General features: G+C 46.5%; 1 protein-coding gene across 1 annotated transcript in view; it reads right to left on the minus strand.

Moving 5' to 3' along the window:
- Positions 1 to 314: 314 nt before the first annotated feature.
- The window catches only part of adamts6 (ADAM metallopeptidase with thrombospondin type 1 motif, 6), a 38,619-nt gene continuing 19,961 nt past the window's right edge, over positions 315 to 18,972 (minus strand). Inside the window, exons 14-22 of the mRNA XM_060039085.1 lie at positions 17,664 to 17,787; positions 16,670 to 16,750; positions 14,734 to 14,897; positions 13,416 to 13,554; positions 11,148 to 11,277; positions 10,282 to 10,486; positions 9,589 to 9,765; positions 5,036 to 5,195; positions 315 to 3,232 (exon numbers count right to left, since the gene is read on the minus strand). Of these exons, the coding sequence (XP_059895068.1) occupies positions 3,123 to 3,232; positions 5,036 to 5,195; positions 9,589 to 9,765; positions 10,282 to 10,486; positions 11,148 to 11,277; positions 13,416 to 13,554; positions 14,734 to 14,897; positions 16,670 to 16,750; positions 17,664 to 17,787 (1,290 nt within the window). The 3' untranslated portion in view covers positions 315 to 3,122. The remainder of the gene's footprint in view (positions 3,233 to 5,035; positions 5,196 to 9,588; positions 9,766 to 10,281; positions 10,487 to 11,147; positions 11,278 to 13,415; positions 13,555 to 14,733; positions 14,898 to 16,669; positions 16,751 to 17,663; positions 17,788 to 18,972) is intronic.

An 18,972-nucleotide genomic window follows, 5' to 3' on the forward strand; every position in this document is an offset into this window, starting at 1 on the left:
GGCTCCATCCATTCCCATTAGTTCAGTGACATTTAAACCGACTGCATGTATACACAACCAGCATCACCAGCATGCAGTATCTAACGTCAATACACCTTATCAGTCTGTACACACGCTCTACACCAGACGTGTGTCTGATCTACTTTTTGAGTTATATTTAGAACGTAAATAGAAAGTAGATAACTTAACTTTTTGGAGATAAAAGCGTTGCCCGTAACACCAACACGTTTCAGACTGGATGCTAGTTTGGCCGGGGAGTCCCCTTGGATATCACATGTTATGACAAGCAGGGAAAGAATGAATTGTACACAAAGTCTCTTTCGAACCGGCTCTTTTTTATTATTTTATTAGATTTTATTTTGTCTACTTAAAAAAAAAAAGTTTGTGAAGGGCCAATATTTCACTGCACTTTTTTTTCACTATGCTTACATAAAAAAATTACATGCAGTGAAAACAAGGTACGACAAGTGACACAACGCAATAAATTAGCATATCATTTACATTTGAAAAAAAAAAAATGTAACAGTGTACCAACATTAATACTGAATATAAAATATACGCAAACTAATCACATATTGCTTTTCGCATCTCTCTTTTGCACTTTAAGTACATCTATAATAATCAATGTGACATTCAAACATCCCCAAGTTCACAGCAATGAGTACCAGTTTGATTGAGTGTCAACGTGTTTTTCCAGAAGGTTTCGGAGTAGACGCACCGAGGCTTCATCGCCATGATGAAGCCCCCGTGTATTTAATTCAGTCTCAAAAAGTCTTCTTCGAATTCATTGTCTTTTTAATAATTTCCTCGATTCATGGTTTGATAAGGGGACAAATGACACCTTGCAATAATATTTTTTTCTTTACACTGAAGGTGGCTACGGAATTAAAGTAGCAGTAGCAGCAGCAGCAGAAAATGTAAGTGAGACTTGTTTGTTGCAACAGTTTTAAAAGATGATTTGACACTGAGACTGGGTTGCTCGGTCTCCTCAGTCGTCTCGTTCAGCGCTTTTTAGCGTTGTCCCTCGAGAGTACAATATCGTCTGCATATAGACTCCTTAATCCCAAATTTCCATAGGTGTCCCCTCCGCTCAACCAGTTATGACATAGGACATTATGTCACGGGTGTAGAAATCCTACAACGTTTTAACCCCCCCCCTACCCCCAACAACAAACTTGGGCCAAAGTCCTCGTATCGTTAGCACCCCCAAAATAAAACCGACCAATAAAATTGACACATGGAAAATTCCCAGTGTGAGTTAAAAAATATATATGAGAAAGAATTTTACAAAACAATAACATGACCAGCATTGAAACCATAACAGAAAAACAATAGGAAATGATGTCGTCCGTCTCATTGTTTGCTCTATGGAATAGCACCAGAAGACTATGAGACGACCATTAGAAGACCATGAGACGGCTGGATGCCCTCAAGAGGAAGGTGGGAAGGTAAACGCGACGCTCCGTAGGAACACATGAGCAGAAAGCACCGTTCAGTTGGCTGTTTGTTTTTCACTTGGAAGAGAAGATGGTACAGAAGAGAAGAAGGCTGGAAGAATCAATGATCAAGAGTAGGAACAGGTACTTGGAGTCTGGAAACCGACTTGAACTTGAGTGTGTGGGTTTGTGTGCGCGTGTGCATCTGTGTGTCTGTAAATCCTGAACATATAACAAAGCTTTGTTTTTTTACGGGCTGTTGAATGCTTATATGTCCTAATCGATTCAATGTTGTAACCATGGGACACTTTCCAACTACACAACACGTGTGCGTACGGCTTTCTGCCTTGCAATTCCAATGCCAATAAGCGGACCACAGCACCGGCCGTTGGCAGTGGAATAACAACAATATGGTCCTTCAAAATATATCCTTCAAAAAACGCCCTCTCCTCCCCTTCTTCCGTCTGCCTCCCCACTCTTCCTCTGCAGGGATGGTTGGTAAAGGCTTGGTGGGTAACAGTCAGTGTTTGGCATGGCCTAGGCACCGTGTGACAAGGACTTCTCGGTAAACCAGAGGAACTGACCAAGCCTGCTCTGGACTCACGTTAATGACACTGTCCGGAAAGAAGGCACCCTTATGTGGGATGAAAACAAAACAAAAGCATTATAACAACGGCAAACACAACACAACGACAACGAGGAGAAACCCTTGTGAAATCATCTATTTGACCGATTTCTGGTCCTTGGTTAATGTTATATTCTATAGTATACGAACCCTTTGCAATTAGTAAAAAAAGAAGAGTTACAGTATGTGAAAGGGTTTGTAAATAAGTACAGTATGTAACATGTGCATTCATTCCAGCACAAAATTTAATACGAATGCAATCGCATTACACACACACACACACAAACACACAGCTTCCGACAGTAGGCTACTTTTAGGACACAAGTACATGATGTACAAACAATGATGAAAAAACAAAACCAAAACCATGACTTAGAATTGTATAATAAATATACAGTACGCTGATGTGTGTGTGTATGTGTGTGTGTGTGTGTGTGTGTGTGTGTGTGTGTGTGTGTGTGTGTGTGAGAGAGAAACATTTTGAATTGTAACATACGTATTTCTCTAACTTGTTGAAATATTACAACTGAAAAGTGCACCGAAAAAACATTATCAGGCGGCGTAACCGACAGCAACACTGCCGTGGCGAGAAGGATGAAGTCCGATGTAAAGGTGGTGGAATCTTCTAGAATAGTTCCTAAGGGCCATCCTCCGTGTGACGTGTCCAGCACTTTGGATTCATAAAAACAAGACGATGGAAGACCAACACTTATACCGATAATTATTATTATAATAAAATAACAATACTAACATTAATCTTCCGAATTACACTTCACAGAAGTGAAAATAAAATAAGAATACAAAAAATGAAAAAAAAAAACGTTTGTGTCAGCATTCTGGCTGAGCAGTGGTTTGGGGTTCCAACATGGAGGGCACAGGGAGGTGTGGGAAAGGTCAATCTGTACTCTCTCTCCCTCTCCCCACAGTGTACATTTCCCTGTCTCTCGCACTCTCTGAATGCCAGTCTGCTCTTTTAGTCTTCCTCCCATTGCTTTCCCCCGCCTGTCCTCCATCTTAGTTTTTGTCCTCTGTGGCTTTTCCGTCTGTCCGTCCGTCCCTCCTCAGTGCCCTTGACAGGTCTTGCAGCACATCTGTCTGAAGTAGGCCCGGCTGCAGAACTTAAACTTCAGCACCAGTGGACAGTACGCCACCTTGTTGACATCCTTGCATTCTGGAAGAGCGAGAGCGAAGGACAACACATTTAATAAGTCTATTGCATAACATTACTTAACGGCCAGGCCAAGACGACACCAATGCAGTTTAGGCTGTATCTTCACACCGAAGCCATGTATTCGTCCTTTTCCTAGTGTATATGTTATTCGCTTTGGAGCATTCCCCAGGGAAGAACGCAGGAATAACGGGAGGTTTTTTATATATATTCTTGGGTATGTCTTGACTGAATGGACATGACAGACAGTTCGAGAAAGGAGAGTGAGTTGAGGAAGAGACACTATGACATGTAGCATATGACCGCAGGTGGGACTGCCTGGGTCGCTCCAAGGCATAAAATGATATTATATGATATTATATATTATATACATCGCGGGGATCTAATGTGTCGCCCCAGATGGAATAGTTTTGAAACCAAAAAATTCATTTTCAGAATTTAGCCCGCAAGGTTTTGTGGACATGGACTTAGTCGCGTGTATATACATGTACTGTCTATATTTATATTTGTGGGTTTATCAACGTGACGTGTAATAATATATCCATAATGCAATCTGCGGAGCCCCTCTGTTCCCGTGGTTACGGGGTCTACGGGGTACCCACTAACCTCAGCGCTAGTGCTCTCTGGAACTACAGTTGGACACAGAAACAACAGAGAATGAGACAGATCCTGGTCTTGTTCAGCACCCGGGCAGAGTGCCATTGTACCACACACACACACACACACACACACACTGATATAGACTTACTGACACACACACACACACACACACTCTCTCGCTCTCGCTTTCGCTCTCTCTCTCTCTCTCTCTCTTTCTCTCTCTCTCTCACACACATATAGACTTACTGACACACACACTCACACACACACTCACACACACACACACACGCACACACTGATATAGACTCACTGATACACACACACACTCACACACACAAACTCCCTTTCTCTGGCTGGATGGAGGAACACATGTACTGTAAGAGCCTTATCAGGGTACTGGTGTCTTCCCTTATTAGGCGTCAGCCCGGGCCCTGGCCCGGCCACACGGCACAAGACGCTGCATCAGAGCTGTCCCCCAGCAGAACAATTAGCATTCAGCTAATCCCATTAGCCAACCGTAGCACTAGCTGCTCTTCTCTGTAGCAGGGCTAATCGACAAACCCCCGCGACCCCTTCTTCATGCATCTGATCAGCGATCGACACGGTGTGGGTTAGGGTGGATGAGAGAGAGAGACTAATCGATTGGGCCAGGATCCAGTTCATTTTACTGAGGAGAATAATGTGGCTGGCATCGTTTAGTGCAAGCATGGCGGCCGGGCGTGTTAGGCTGGGGATGGCGTGGGGAGGGATGTGGCCACGGAGACGGCGCGGTATTTTTATTTGCGTTTTGTAGAAATGCAAAGCGTGTGTAAATTAGCCTAAACTTGAGCTCTTTTATGGAAACTCCTCTCTCTCTTTCTCTTTCTCTCTCTCTCTCTCGTATTGTGGTCGCCAATCCTGCCATGCTTTACTCTTGTCTATGGAGTTTTGTGTTTCTGTTCACCTAGCACACGCCAACACACACACACACACACTCAATTTCCATACCCTTGGATTATGCTCTTCCCTACGTTGCCATATCTACATGGTTGTGATTCCATTTGCACTCATTGTGGTTGGTAATCATGGCAAGTTTGAGTGTGTGCGTCTGTGTGTGTGTGTGTGTGTATGTATGTGTGCCTACCTGTGTGTGTGTGTATGTATGTGTGCCTACCTGTGTGTGTGTGTGTGTGTGTGTGTGCGCGTGCGTGGGTGCCATGGTCTCACCGTCGCCGATGAGGATGGGCGTGGCGGCGTCACACTTGCTCTCACACTGCTGCATGGCGGTGGGCCGGAGGGAGTCGGAGCAGTCGGCAGACATCTGCCCCGTGTAGGACAGACACTGGACGGTCCTCATCTGCTGGCCCAGGCCGCACTGGGCCGAACACTGGGAGGAGGACACACACACACACACAGCGAGGCGTCACCACGCGGCCATGTGATCAATCCCTGAGACGGCCCGACGGGGCACACGGTCAACACATCCGTCGGATGGCTGGGAACACCGAGTTCAGAGTTCAAGTGTTCAACAGACGATTACATCTTAACTAAGCTAAAGGCTCAGTTATGGCTCCACGTCGACGCAACGCAACGACCACGCAGACGCTTCGACGCCGTCGTGGACCCCGACCAATCACAGTCCTTGCTGCTGCATCGCCTCAACGCAGCAGCAAAAAAAGGTCAACATTTTTTGGGAGCCGCATATCAGGCCCTTGGACGCAAGGAGGGTCCGCAAGGACGTAATGGGTAAGCCCCCTTGCGTTGCGTCGACGTGGAGCGAAACCTTAAGATGTAGTCGTCTCGTTTTGATTCAAACATTCTGCTTGAATGCAGTCAATTCAGAAACATGGTTCAGGAGTATGTCGACATCGGGGCATATCACCCAGGGATGTCCTCTCTTGACTTCGGGTTACGGGTTCGACACGCAGGGCGAAAAACAACTTACCGGCGACCTCATCCCACCCGGCCTACCCTGCTATTTTGGAGCAATTTAATCAATCAGTCCATCAGTCGATGAAGGGTGATTATTTTGTACCCACAGGATGACGTAGTGCAGGTGTACCTAATCCTGCCAGGTGAACTGAGCTGTCTGAGCCAATCACCCAAAAGGATAGGAAGAACTGAAGCGCTCAGCTCTCTCTCACCGGCTGTACTTTGCGGCCCGGGGCCACATGAGTCCAGTCCCTGCTTGTGTTCTTCTACGTTTGTTTCAAACAAACATTGTGATAAGAGACGAGAGATCAAGAAAATGCAGTAATCTGTTTTGTACCTGTAATCCCTGTAATCCCTGATATAGCTCTATTATGGCTCTTCAAAATAATTGGGTTACTTAGATCAGGCTTTGGAAAACAAGACTTGTGATAGCAAGTAAGCACAAGTTCTCCCCCATGGTCTCCTCTTCTGCTTATTTCTTGGTGACTACCTCTAACACAGCAAAGAGGGTCGTGTATATGGCTGTAAATCATCTGTACGATAACACTTTCTCAGCAAGAGCATCATATATTTGCATCCCCCCCCCCAGCCCTTAACCCTCTTAAGGTCAACGAAAAACTCCCTTCGTTTTCGAGGAACAGACCTTGAGAGGGAACCCAGACAGAGGGATCCCTCCTCCCGGGATGCTCAGGAGTGCAAAGCGTTCCATAGCAGACAGACATAACAAGCAGAATGGTTCAAGTCACATTAAGTTGATACAACACACACACGTGCACGAACTCGCACTGACACGCGCTGCTCAGCGAGCCAGCGCTGCAGTACAGCTGAGCTGGCTGTTGACCGTACGCCAGCATGACATGAGTGTCTGTCTGTCTGTCTGTCTGTCTGTCTGTTCCTCGGCTCGCACCCGCACCCGCCGCCACGCACCCTGTCACCTCCGATGAGGCTCCACGCAAGCCCGGGATCTACATGTCATCCCTTCCCAATTACAGCGTCTTTATTAGGGCCCTGACAGATGGCCTGCATCAATGGGCCCAGTCTTAAGAGGGGATTTCAGCCAATGACCTTTCTAGCCTGGGAAACCAGCCTGTTGCGAAACGCGTACTTTTCTTTTTCTCTCCTTTTCTTTTCGGAACCCGGAGAGAGAGGGTTTCAAACGCGAACCACAAAGTGGTGTGTTTGAAGCGGGGAGCAGCTGTGTGTCGTCGGGAGCGTTGACCTCTGCGCGTGAGGACTTTGGTCTTCGGTGGAGACCTAGCCAACGAGCTAATCCTCTTTTTTGACTTGCGTAGTAGAGAAAGGTTTACCGGCACTGATGAACTTCTGAGATGTGTTTCACGTCAGTTTTTTTAGGGCGGGGGGGGGGGGGGGGGGGGGGGGGGGTGTGACTCGTTGACATTACATTCACTTAATTAAGCTTACAATAAGTGAGATCAACAATGAAGATATAGCCCAAAAAGTGCAAGAATCATTTCAGTACCTACAAACCCATAACACAAGCAAAGCGTAGCGTAGCCCTGCACATGTGAGGACAGTGTTTGAAACCCCCCTGTTTTTACACACAAGCACCGAGTGTTAACCAGATATCAAAGAATGACAAGGCTCTTGTTCCAGTGACAGTTCTATATTTCACCGGGACATGTGGCTGACAATCGCCCTAACGAACAGAGAGAGTCAGAGCGGGGTTAGCCCGAGAATGCTACGTGCCGGGCGTGCTCCTAAGTCGTGTTCTTGGAAGTGATCGAGAGGCAGAGATAAACTTCAAACAGCCAGCGGGGATATAACTGCCACAGATCACACACACCAGACCTGTTGAAACACATGCGCACAGGAGCAGGTCACACACACACACATACACACACACACACACACACACACACGTAAAAGCAGAAACACACATGCTGAAACACACACACACTCAACTGCACACAGACACGCAGTCTCTCTCTCACACAAACGCACACAGCCACACCAACAGTCGCATGCACACGGCCCCTTACAGACGAACACAGCCACACAAACATGCACATCGATACAAACGCACACACACATGCTGACGCACAACCCAACAAGCAGACAGCACACAGACACAACTCCCCCCGCCGGCACCCCAACACACTCTCACACACACACACACACACACACACACGCACACAGAAAGCAGTAACCCACTGCAAACATAAACACAAGCACAAGCAGCGTACGTCATCGGCTTTTTCCTTGAAAACACGCACGCGTGTCTTCCAAGTATAAATGGAGTTCATCGCTCAGCGGCACCTGGGGGCCGTCTGCTCCATCTTTGTTCTGTTAGAGAGTCCTCTGGGTTCCTCCAGAGGATTACCCCTGCTGGCTGTTGATTGGACCGAGCCAAAAGGTCAGAGCCCCCGCTGACACAGTGCCTTTTATTCGTGAACAGAACCAGAGCTCTCTCTGGATCGTCTGGCGGGCGAGTGGAGCGGGTTGGTGCTCCACGTGTTGTCACTCCCAGCTGTATAAGGTTCCGGGTTTGAATCCCCCTCGGTGTCCTTGAGCAATTCTCTCCTGAGACCCCGGGTCTGATCTTGGGTCGGGCTCCGACTCAGGATTACTTTCGTAGTTGATTAATCAAACCATTGTTTATTTTTTCTCCTGAATGATCGATTAGTCATTTAGTCGATAAAATGAGTTAAATAATAGCAAATGCATCAGAGCCTAACTGAGTGCAAAGTGAAGTTTGAATTTGCTTTGCTTTGTCAGACAAGCAGCCAAGGAAAACCAAACTCTTTAACAATGATCCATGAAACTAATATTTGATTTGAACTGAATCGAACATTAATCATAAAATGATTTGTTATTTGTACTTGAAAAATGAATTCAAAGAGTAATCGATTATCAAAATTAGATTACATCAATTTTCTGGAGGTCGACTGATGGACTTAATGTTGCAACCCTACGAATATGATTCTCTGTTTTGAACCCAAATTCCACCGCCTAACCTGCAGGTAACCCGAGCCATAACCCCTGACTGCTCCTTAAAGGCACCCAGTGCAACTTTCGAGGCTTAAAAATAAACATTTTTTCTTTTTTACACATAGTAAGTTTCAATAACTCCATACCATTACATACCGACATTTAAGCAGCAAAGATGAGACGTCGTTGTGTGGTGAGAACTGATAGAAAATCGATAACAACAATGCCGCCATTTTCTTTATTTTTTGTAACCTACAATAAATAAAGCAGGCTTCCAGTCAATGGAAAAATGGCTTCTCCCCACCGGCGATTGTTGTTGTTTACGATTTTCTATCAGTTCTCACCACACAACGACGTCTCATCTTTGCTCCTTGAATGTCGATATGTAATGGTATGGAGTTATTGAAACTTACTACGTGTAAAAAAGACTAGAAATTGAATGTTTATTTTTCATTGAATGTTTACATAAAGTTGCACTGGGTGCCTTTAATGACATGTACTCCATACTTCGTACAGCAGCAGATCAATGTGTCTTGCTGAACGGTACAGGACTAGTCTACTGGTTGGGGTGACTCCTAGCCACAAGGTTCAGGGTTCAACCCTTCAGTCCCACAACCTAACCTGTAGGGCGTCCTTGAGCAATACCCTAACCACTAGCTGCTCCTATCTCAAAACCCACTCAAAGGCACTTAGGATAGAACAACCAGGGACCAGAATGGAAACAATCCTTCAGGCTTTATTGTGTCATCCCTGACTTTTTATGTATTTTAATGTATGATACGGCCTGCTGTTTATATTTAATATCAAAATGGTCAAATACAATCAACCAATCAATCAACCAAACAGTAAAGACCCATCAAAGATGGCCGCCGTGTGGATGCGTGCGGGCCACTCCTTACCTGTCCCCATTCGCCGGGGATCCACCGGGGGGGCGGGCAGCGGCCCAGGCTGCAGCGGATCCTGACGGGGGGCTTGGCGTGGCCGGGGCAGTGTGCGGGCGGGAAGGCCTTGGTCTGGTCGCTGCTCTTGCACAGGACGATGCGGTGCTTTAAGCCCAGCCCGCATTTAGGAATGCACTGGAGGACAGCAGGGGGAGGCAGAGGGGGGGGCAGAGGGGGGGGGGGGAGAGAGAGAGGGGGGGGGGGGGGGTATCACTGTTAAGCCTCTGCCACGCGATACTCCAGTAAGAGTCTTACACTGAACCTGAGACAGACGGAGCCAAAAGCACTGGGTTTCTGTCGAGTTGGTATTGTGTTATTTGCTCTTAAAATAAGTATTTTAATATTCGGTGTACTTTGGTGTACGTTGCCGGATTTCAGTCGGAAGTTAAAGAAGGAAAGGGAACCTTGTCCACAGCTAAACCGAAATATAAAACTGTTGACTTTAAATGAGCAAAAAATGTACATTTTCTTTGTCATTGCTTCATATCCTGAGATAGGCCAGTTTAACAATTCAAAACCCATTAAAAAAAAAAGGGTTATTTCACATACTGTTTAATGATGCGAGCTCATTTAAATGAACAAAAAAGTAAATTTTCTTTTCCATTGCTTCATCAAGCACACAATGCAAACCAGCGTTTGGGGCGGGTGTACCTCGGACCAGTCCAGGGTGACCCACTGCGGCGGGCAGGACTGGTTGTTGCAGGGCTCCCTCTCGATGGGCCTGTGGGTGAGGCAGTGGCTGTCCTCCACCGTCTCCTCCTCGGCGGGTTGGATCCGCCGGATGCACAGCACGGTCCTGGTCCTCACGCCCCCGTCACACGTCTTCCCGCACTCGGACCAGTCCCCGATGAACCACCTGGGAGGACCAGGGAGAGGTGGGCCAGAGACGGGGTAGGTTACTCTGTCCTCTGCCGCAGTGCCTCCAAAGGCAGAGTCAAAGTGAACTTTATTGCCAGGCCGAAATTTTTGAAAATGTGCTATTAATATATTTACCGCGCCACATATAACATGTAACAGAGTAACATAACAAGATAATAGTGCAAAAAGACCATAACAAATAAACATATGTAGACAGACATTGCGTACATTATACAGAATGGAATATTCAGTGTTTTGAGGTAACAAAACCAAATACTGAGAGTGGAGTTTCGCTGAAGATGAGACTGAAGAAAGCTCATTGTTGTGAGTGGATACCTCAAAGGAAAGTGGAAACCTTAAAACTCAGTTTAGTAATGCTGGCCGGGTTTGTGTTCACCGTGAACGGACAATCATGCACTTACAGATCCCCGAATCCAGCAACGCGACAACGCAAGTAAAAGGCCCCGTTGACCGTGATTTGAGCTCCTCTGCCATCAGACCTGAGTTTATGGCCCAATCCCATTTCTACCCCTTACCCCTTCCCCTTACCCCTTCAAAACAAGGGGGAGGGGTAAGGGGTAGAAATGGGATTGGGCCTGTGAGTGTGTAGTGTGATCTGTGGGACGAGGTGCAGGGTGATGGGGTGACGGGGTACATACTCGGGGGGGCAGGGCTCTGTGTTGCAGGCCCTCTGGTTCTCCGAGGGCCTCCCCTCCAGGTCACAGTAGCTGTTCTGCACCACCGAGTTATCGTCCAGCCGCTTGCACACTATCTCCTGCTTCTGGGAGCCTGTCACACACACGCGCGCACACACACACACACACACACACACACACACACACACACACACACACACACACACACACACACACACACACACACGCGCAGATATTGACACACACACACATTTATACAAACATCCATGCAAAAAACAAGTAAACCCTTTGGTATAGGCAAATAAAGATACGATCATGCACATTTAACACTATAGTATGACCGGGGCGGCCTCTGTGCTGGGTGCCTTGTTGGGGCTGAACTGGTCTCCCCCTTTCAGCGTGTAGTAAATCCAGACATGTAAATTCCTCCTTCTTTGCAGGATATCTTGGCAAATCACTTTTACAGAGCAGAAACTCTTTTCTTTGGCTCGCAGATACAGAGTTACCCCATCACTGACCAACCTCCCTCTGTGCACTGTGTGTGTGTGTGTGTGTGTGTGTGTGTGTGTGTGTGTGTGTGTGTGTGTGTGTGTGTGTGTGTGTGTGTGTGTGTGTGTGTGTGTCTGCGCCATACCAGCTTCTCTTGATCCCCATGGGACATATTCAGCACCAGATTTGTCTGGCAGATGTAATAAAATATGAATGTGTGTGTTTGTGTGTGTCTGTGGGTGTGTGCGTGCATGCATGCATGCATGCGTGCGTGCATGCGTATGTGTGCGTGTATGAATATGTGTGTGTGTGTGTGTGTGTGTGTGTGTGTGTGCACGTGCCCCCAGACAAAACGACTCTGGGCTACTGTTCTAGAACGGTGGAGCTCCCTTTGAATGCAGTCAATACGTCCCTCAACCTAAGTCTGTTAAAATCATTCTGATAACACTATTGCGACACAACGACATTTGATGAGTAGTGGAACATAACGTACTGAGGAAGGCTCGTGTAACTTTCTAGCTAATCAATCATTTGGTGCACTTCGGTCTCAGATCAATCGCATTCTCAGCATCAATTCAAGTTTACGACATTGTGGGATGCAGAGTGGTAATAGTCCAAGGATTCTTCAGCTATGGAACGGCTCCCCAAGCAACCCTGGTCGTACTTGGTCATGCTTCTGCAGAAATATGGAAAACTCTTCCAGAGCTTGACAACTGGGGAGAAATACTATTTTCTGTTATTTGAAACCCATTGCTTTTGGGCTAAAAGGTTTGGTTAAGTCGTTGTGTTTGTTCTTGTGGGGTGGGGTGGGATGGGGCCAGGGGGGTCTTGGCAGAGAAGTCTGCTGTGGTTTCGGGCCTAAAATAGTTGGATTCCTGACTCGTGGCCTATATCTCAAGCAAGGCTAGTGAACCATAAGACTGCATCTCATTCATAGAAATGACACCGTGTTTATCAACTGCGGCTGAGATGTGGGAAAGGAAAAAAGCGACCACATTTATTATGGCCCCAACAAGAAGGACCAAGTAATGATTTTGGTGAACCCTTCTTAAAACGATGATACGGGACACTGCGTTTAGTTTCTGTGGGGGGAGATGAACAAAAGAACCGCTACGCGCATACACACACACACACCCGCTAAGCGTGTAGTCAAGAATGTCTAGGAAAGTAAGACCCTTTTAAAAATAACTTTAGAAAAACAGTATGTGGCAATCTTCCACAGGTTTTTGCTGAGTGTGTGTGTGTGTGTGTGTGTGTGTGTGTGTGTGTGTGTGTGTGTGTGTGTGTGTGTGTGTGTGTGTGTGTGTGTGTGTGTGTGTGTGTGTGTGTGTGTGTGTGTGTGTACATGTGCAAGTATGTTGGAATGAGTGTGTGTGTGTTGGAGTGATGTGAAAGTGTGTGTGTGTGTGTGTGTTGGAGTAATTGTGGGAGTGTGTGTGTGTGGGTGTGTGTGCATGCTCACATATGTTTAGGTGTGTGTGTGTGTGTGTGTGTGTGTGTGTGTGTGTGTGTGTGTGTGTGTGTGTGTTGGTGCGTGAATGTATACTAGCGTGAGTGTGTATGTGTTTGCATGCAGGTATGTTGGAGTGAGTCTGTATGTGTGTGTGTGTGTGTGTGTGTGCAGTTCAGTGTGTGTGTGTGTGTGTGTGTGTGTGGGTCTATTGGAGGGAGTTTGCGTGTGTGTTCGTGCACATGTATGTCAGCAGCAGCAGTATGCTCAGTGCATGTCCGTATACGGTGTTCTGGGGGAGCGTCCACACGCCGGGCCCAAGGGCCTCGTACCTCCGGCGCAGGTTGCCGAGCAGTCGGCCCAGGGCTGGTGGTACCAGGTGAAGCCCACCTCGTTGTCCCCGCTCCCCGTACGCTGGATGGGCACGTTGAACTTGTAGCGGATGCCCTGGTTCTGCTCCTGGAGCAGCACCTGCATGGGGGACACACAGAAGGTGAATGCTGTTATTGATACCCACGTTGATGTTAAAGGAATTTGGATTATGCCAAGGCGGTTTCTTGTTCCTGATTGGTCCATAAGGATCGGTGGAAGTACATGATTTTTCAAAAACGGGACACCTCTGCCTTCTAAGAGTTTGAAAAAAAATACTGATATAGATTAAAGTAATTAATGGTAACTGTAGTTTAAGCGGAATAAACCTCTCTGTTCTGTCGCATTTGTGGAAATAATGTGAGACGCGATCACAGACACACACACACAAACAAACACACTCACACTACACAACATACATGACAAACGTAATCAAGATACACTTAATAGTACATTGTTTATCGTTAATAAAGTGTTACAAAGTGCTTGAAAATGCACAATAGAAACTATTACTTAAGTGTTGAGAATTCAATCCGATTTGATGAATATAGGCAGGGATAAATCAACAAGAAGACAGGGGTGATTTATCTGTTAAATCCTTAACAGGTTAATAATGTGATTATCAACACATGTTTCCTGATCTCATTGTTTTCCCAGTTATTCTCATTCATCCGTTCATTCCTCAATCGTCAAGTCATCATGCGATGCCCTGTTTGTATTAGCAGACGTCAGGCGGAACCAAGAACCCAGTAAAACCAACTCGCACACAAACACACAGACACACACAAACAAGCACGCACGCACACTAGCACACACACAGAGACACACACGCAGAAACACTCAAGCACGGACGCATATATACACACACACACACACACACACACACACACACAAACAGACACAATAAGACCTGGCCCACATCTCTTGACAGTTTAAGCAATTTTATGGACTTCTTACCCTAAAAAACTAATTCAGGTCACAGCTGTTTGCCAAGCAGCGCAAACAACTGAGTTCGCACCCCCAGGGGATCAATATAGCATCATCGACATCGCACATATGGAATCGATCATGTGTTCACCCTACCCCACCCCACCCCAACCTCCCATGACTAGAGATAAGAACTTTTCCTTATCTTATTCCCCCCAATAATCAATAAATTCCAAACTCACGATAACTCACCCTCCAGATGCGACACATTTTGTCAAGAGGCCTGTAGCGCTTAAGAGCCTCATTTCTTTTTTACGAATTCACGATTATCGGATATTGCCGAATTCCGCGTACCATGACAACCAGGACCTCGGTGGTGGCCCCCAGCGCCTCGAGGGACTCGGGTTCGTCGGAGGGCCGTCGGTAGTGGAAGGAGGTGCCGGCGATGTCGAACTTCCGGGGCCAGTCTATGGTCCAAGCCCCGTTGATGTAGTAGTCATCTCCCTCCGATTTCAGCGCTAGGACACAGGAAAGAATGAACAGAAATGTTATTTAATGTTAGCTATAAGAATTAATAAAAATGTGAGTCCTGCCCGCGGTCCTTTGCTGCCTGTCCTCCCCTCTATCTCCCATGGCTTCCTGTCCTTCTCACTCTTTCATAAAGCATAAAAATGCATAAATAAATCGCTATTTTTTTAATGTTAATTAGCAAGCGATTGGGGATGAGGCGGGATGGTCTAGTAAGGGGATTAGGTTGTTTGAATCTTAGCTGAATGGTCCCGACTCGCCCTTAACCCCTACCTGCTCATTGATGACGTGCATCAAAGAAAAGCTCTGGATGTAAGTGTCTGCTAAACGGCTGAATCGTAAATAGTAATGGTCGGTTAAATCTAACGAGATAGTGCTGTTTTGAAACAGGGTTGCCGTAATTGATCGTCATTTAAGCCTACTTTTAAACATCTGTCTGCAACTTTATCTGTTTAGCCAACGTTAAAATTGCTTTGCACATAAAAAAAAGGATGATAAACATAAAATTGAAGTTCAAGCCCATGCTAATAATTAACATGTGCACTGACAAACACACACACACATTTGGTTTGAGGGGAGTAAAAGAAACACACACTACACACACACTCACACTTCAGGTGAAAGCTTGGATGGATGTCATGAATACCGATCTGTCTGGTCGTCACAACAAAAGGTTGGTCTCCAGGGACAACAGCTCTGAAATATCTACTTTCTCCACGTTGACTTGGGGCCAAATTTGGAGGCCCCGTTTTCTATGGCTCTGTAGTCCTACTCTTCCTTCAATCCAGTATTTACACAGATGGGACACGAGACAATACTATCAACATTTCTCGGTGGAATTTCAACACGTTTTCACTGTCGGCGTATAACAATTCAGACAGAACCGTTCCACTTTAGGGACGGCGATCTTCTGCTGGTGTTGGAAAATGTAAACAGTGAGTAACAGTGTTATCGTTTTGATGCGGCGGTATGAAACACAATGTGCTTTTGTTCCACAACATCCAGACAAGACAAGTCAAACATGGCACTTTAAATACGAGTTCAATGTAAGCAGCAATTCAAACATGGGCATACAATGAATTAAATATTTCATTTCCACCCCCCCCCCCGTCCCCCCCGTCACCGCACCAAAAAAAGAAGATACAATTTAGCCGAAATCGGTCGTAAATTCAACTCCGCTGTCTGTTGTGAAGTGTGTCTTACTCCCTCTGTCCCGCCCCCCCCCCCATCCCACCCCAGGATTGACAATAAATTCAACAACGCCAACCCACTGATGCTTCGGGTTAATGGAAGTCATCGTTCCCCCCCTGCCGTCCCTCCACGCTCCAAAAAACAAAACTAATTTAATCCACTTTCTTGATTGTTTTAGTTTTCGCCCCTGCCGGTGTTGCAAATCTTTTTTGTTTAGTCTGGAACGGAGGAGCACAGGCCACGGCCAAGCCTGCCATTACATATCGATGAGAGATTCAGGAGGGTTTCGCAAGACAACTGGATATTTAAACCAGCTTTATAGCTCGGGGTAGGGGGCGGTTGACGGAGAGAAGACTGACAATGGAAACATCCTAATATCACTCTTTAATTGCCTGTTGTTGTTCATTTGATAAACATTAGATTTGTTTATTGATCCCAGATTGTGGTCATTATTGCACTGCGCACAACAGAGTGAGTAGCGGCTTCGAGATACATGGCGTAAAAAAGTCCTTAAAAAGTTTTGCTTGGCTTATTGTTTGATGGCGACATTGATTTAGAGCGCTCGACTTACCGATGTAGTTCTTGGACATTCCGACCTCTTTGATTTCGATGTGGACCGAGCCCTTTGGTATCTGAACCACCTCCATGTAGCCTATGAGAAACAACATGAGGCAACGCAGTGACGATTCTGATGTCATGAAAGAAAGGTTGCATGAGTGTATTTTGTGGTTCATGAGTTGGATTAATCCAAAAAAAACCACGACATTGAATGGAATCAACGACATGAATCTGACCAAATGATTCAACGTATGTGCAGACAGACACACACACCGACAAACATACACACCCACACGCAAGGACATGCGTGCAAACTGCACGAACATGTGTGCACACTGCACGAACATACACACACATACACAAACACATCCACGTAAACGTATGCAGCATGCGCAAGCCCGCATGCACACACACACACAACCACACAGATACACACACACACATATTCTTTTCCAAGGTTTGCAGGCCATACCATAGAAGGAGAAATATGCTCTATGCGTTCTTTGTCTCTGTTTATAATATGTTGTGTCTCTGTTTGTGATATGTTGTGTCCCTGTTTATGATATGTTGTGTCTCTGTGTATAATATGTTGTATCCCTGTGTTTAAAGGTCCCATGGCATGAAAATCTCACTTTATGAGGTTTTCTAACATTAATATGAGTTCCCCTAGCCTGCCTATGGTCCCCCAGAGGCTAAAACTTGCGTTCGGTGTAAAACGAGCACTAGGTATCCTGCTCGCCTTTGAAAAAAATGGAAGCTCAGGCACGCTGATTTGGAATGTGGCCCCATATGTCGTCATAAGGGAAATGGTTACCTCCCCTTTCTCTGCGGGAACGCCTTCAAATACTGTGCTAGGGGCCCACTAATATCTAGATTAAAGCATCCATAAAGTAGCATGCCATGGGACCTTTAATATGTTGTGTCCCGCCTGTTTCCCGCGTGCATGCGTGCATGTGTGTGTGTATGTGTGCGTGTGTGTGCGTATGCGTGCGTGTGTGTGTGTGTACCTCCTCGCGGTAGGGAATCGTTGAACAGGCCCTCAGTGGCTTCACATGTGCTGCCGTCTGCTCCACACACACGGCAGCGGTCCTCCTTGGCGTCTGAGCCCAGGATGTTGTCACAGCCCACATGCTGTTGCAGGACACACACACACACACAAACAAACACACACACACACACACACACACACACACACACACACACAAACACACAAACACGCTGTGAGGGACTGCTGTGTGTGAGGTTTTCATCCTTGAACGTCCTTTTTTTCGAGATCCCAACGATTCTTGTGTCTCTCTGTGTCTCTCTCTCCCTTGTGCTCTCTCTCTTGTGCTCTCTCTTTCTTACACCTTGTTCACACTGTTCTCATTGACCTTGCATGGGGCGCTCGCGAAATGCATTGTGGGTCCGTCCATCCATTCGGCTCCGTGGCCTTCTTTCTTTCAAAAAGTTGATTAATGTTCAACTTTTCAGGCAGCGGATCCGTCGGCCAATCATATCGCGGTTATGCAAATACCTTCCACGGGTCTACTGGATCCATTTTGCAATAGCAGGCAGGAAGAAGCAGAAAAATTCTGGCCGTTATATTTTTTTTAAGAGATGTGAAATGATACGATTGTTTTTAGTCACCTGTTGTTTGCGTCATCTTTTGTATTCATATCCACGCATCGGCTTTGTGGCGGGAAGCGATTCGATTGGCTGCAGTACGCGTCGACAGCACACAGACTAGTCCCCCATACGTCAGACACGCCCTCGGTCATCCGTCGACGGACGCTTCCCGCTACATGTGGAGTGTATTTGCATAACCGCGATCTGATTGGCCGACGGATCCGGCGCTGCCTGAAAAGTTGAACATTTCTCAACTTTTTGATGCAGGCCACGAAGCCGAATGGACGGACGGACCCACAATGCATTTTGTGTGCGCCCCCATTCAAAGTCAATGAGATCCGTCGACGGACGGAGGTAGTGTGACCAAGCCCTGCGTGAGCCCTCTCTCTCTTTCACCCTCGCGCTCCAAACACTTATTTTCATGTCGGCAACCTTTCAGCGCTCTGACACTGCCACTCTTCCTCTCTTTCTCTCTCACGCTCTCTCTTTCTCTCTATCCCTCCCCCTCTCTCTTTCTTTCTCTGCCTCCCTCTCTGTCTCCCTATATCTCTCTGTCCCCATCTCTCGCTCCCCATCTCTCTCTTTACCCCTGTTTCTCTCTAGCTCTCTCCCTCTGCAGCACATGTCCACAGACATGGTCCTTTGAGGTTTTCTAATCTCTGGAACAAAAAGTGTTCCAGAGATCCTCCATCACGGCAAACAGAACCA

The sequence above is a fragment of the Gadus macrocephalus genome, chromosome 19 (genome assembly GCF_031168955.1).
Source record: "Gadus macrocephalus chromosome 19, ASM3116895v1".
Classification (NCBI taxonomy): Eukaryota; Metazoa; Chordata; class Actinopteri; order Gadiformes; family Gadidae; genus Gadus; species Gadus macrocephalus.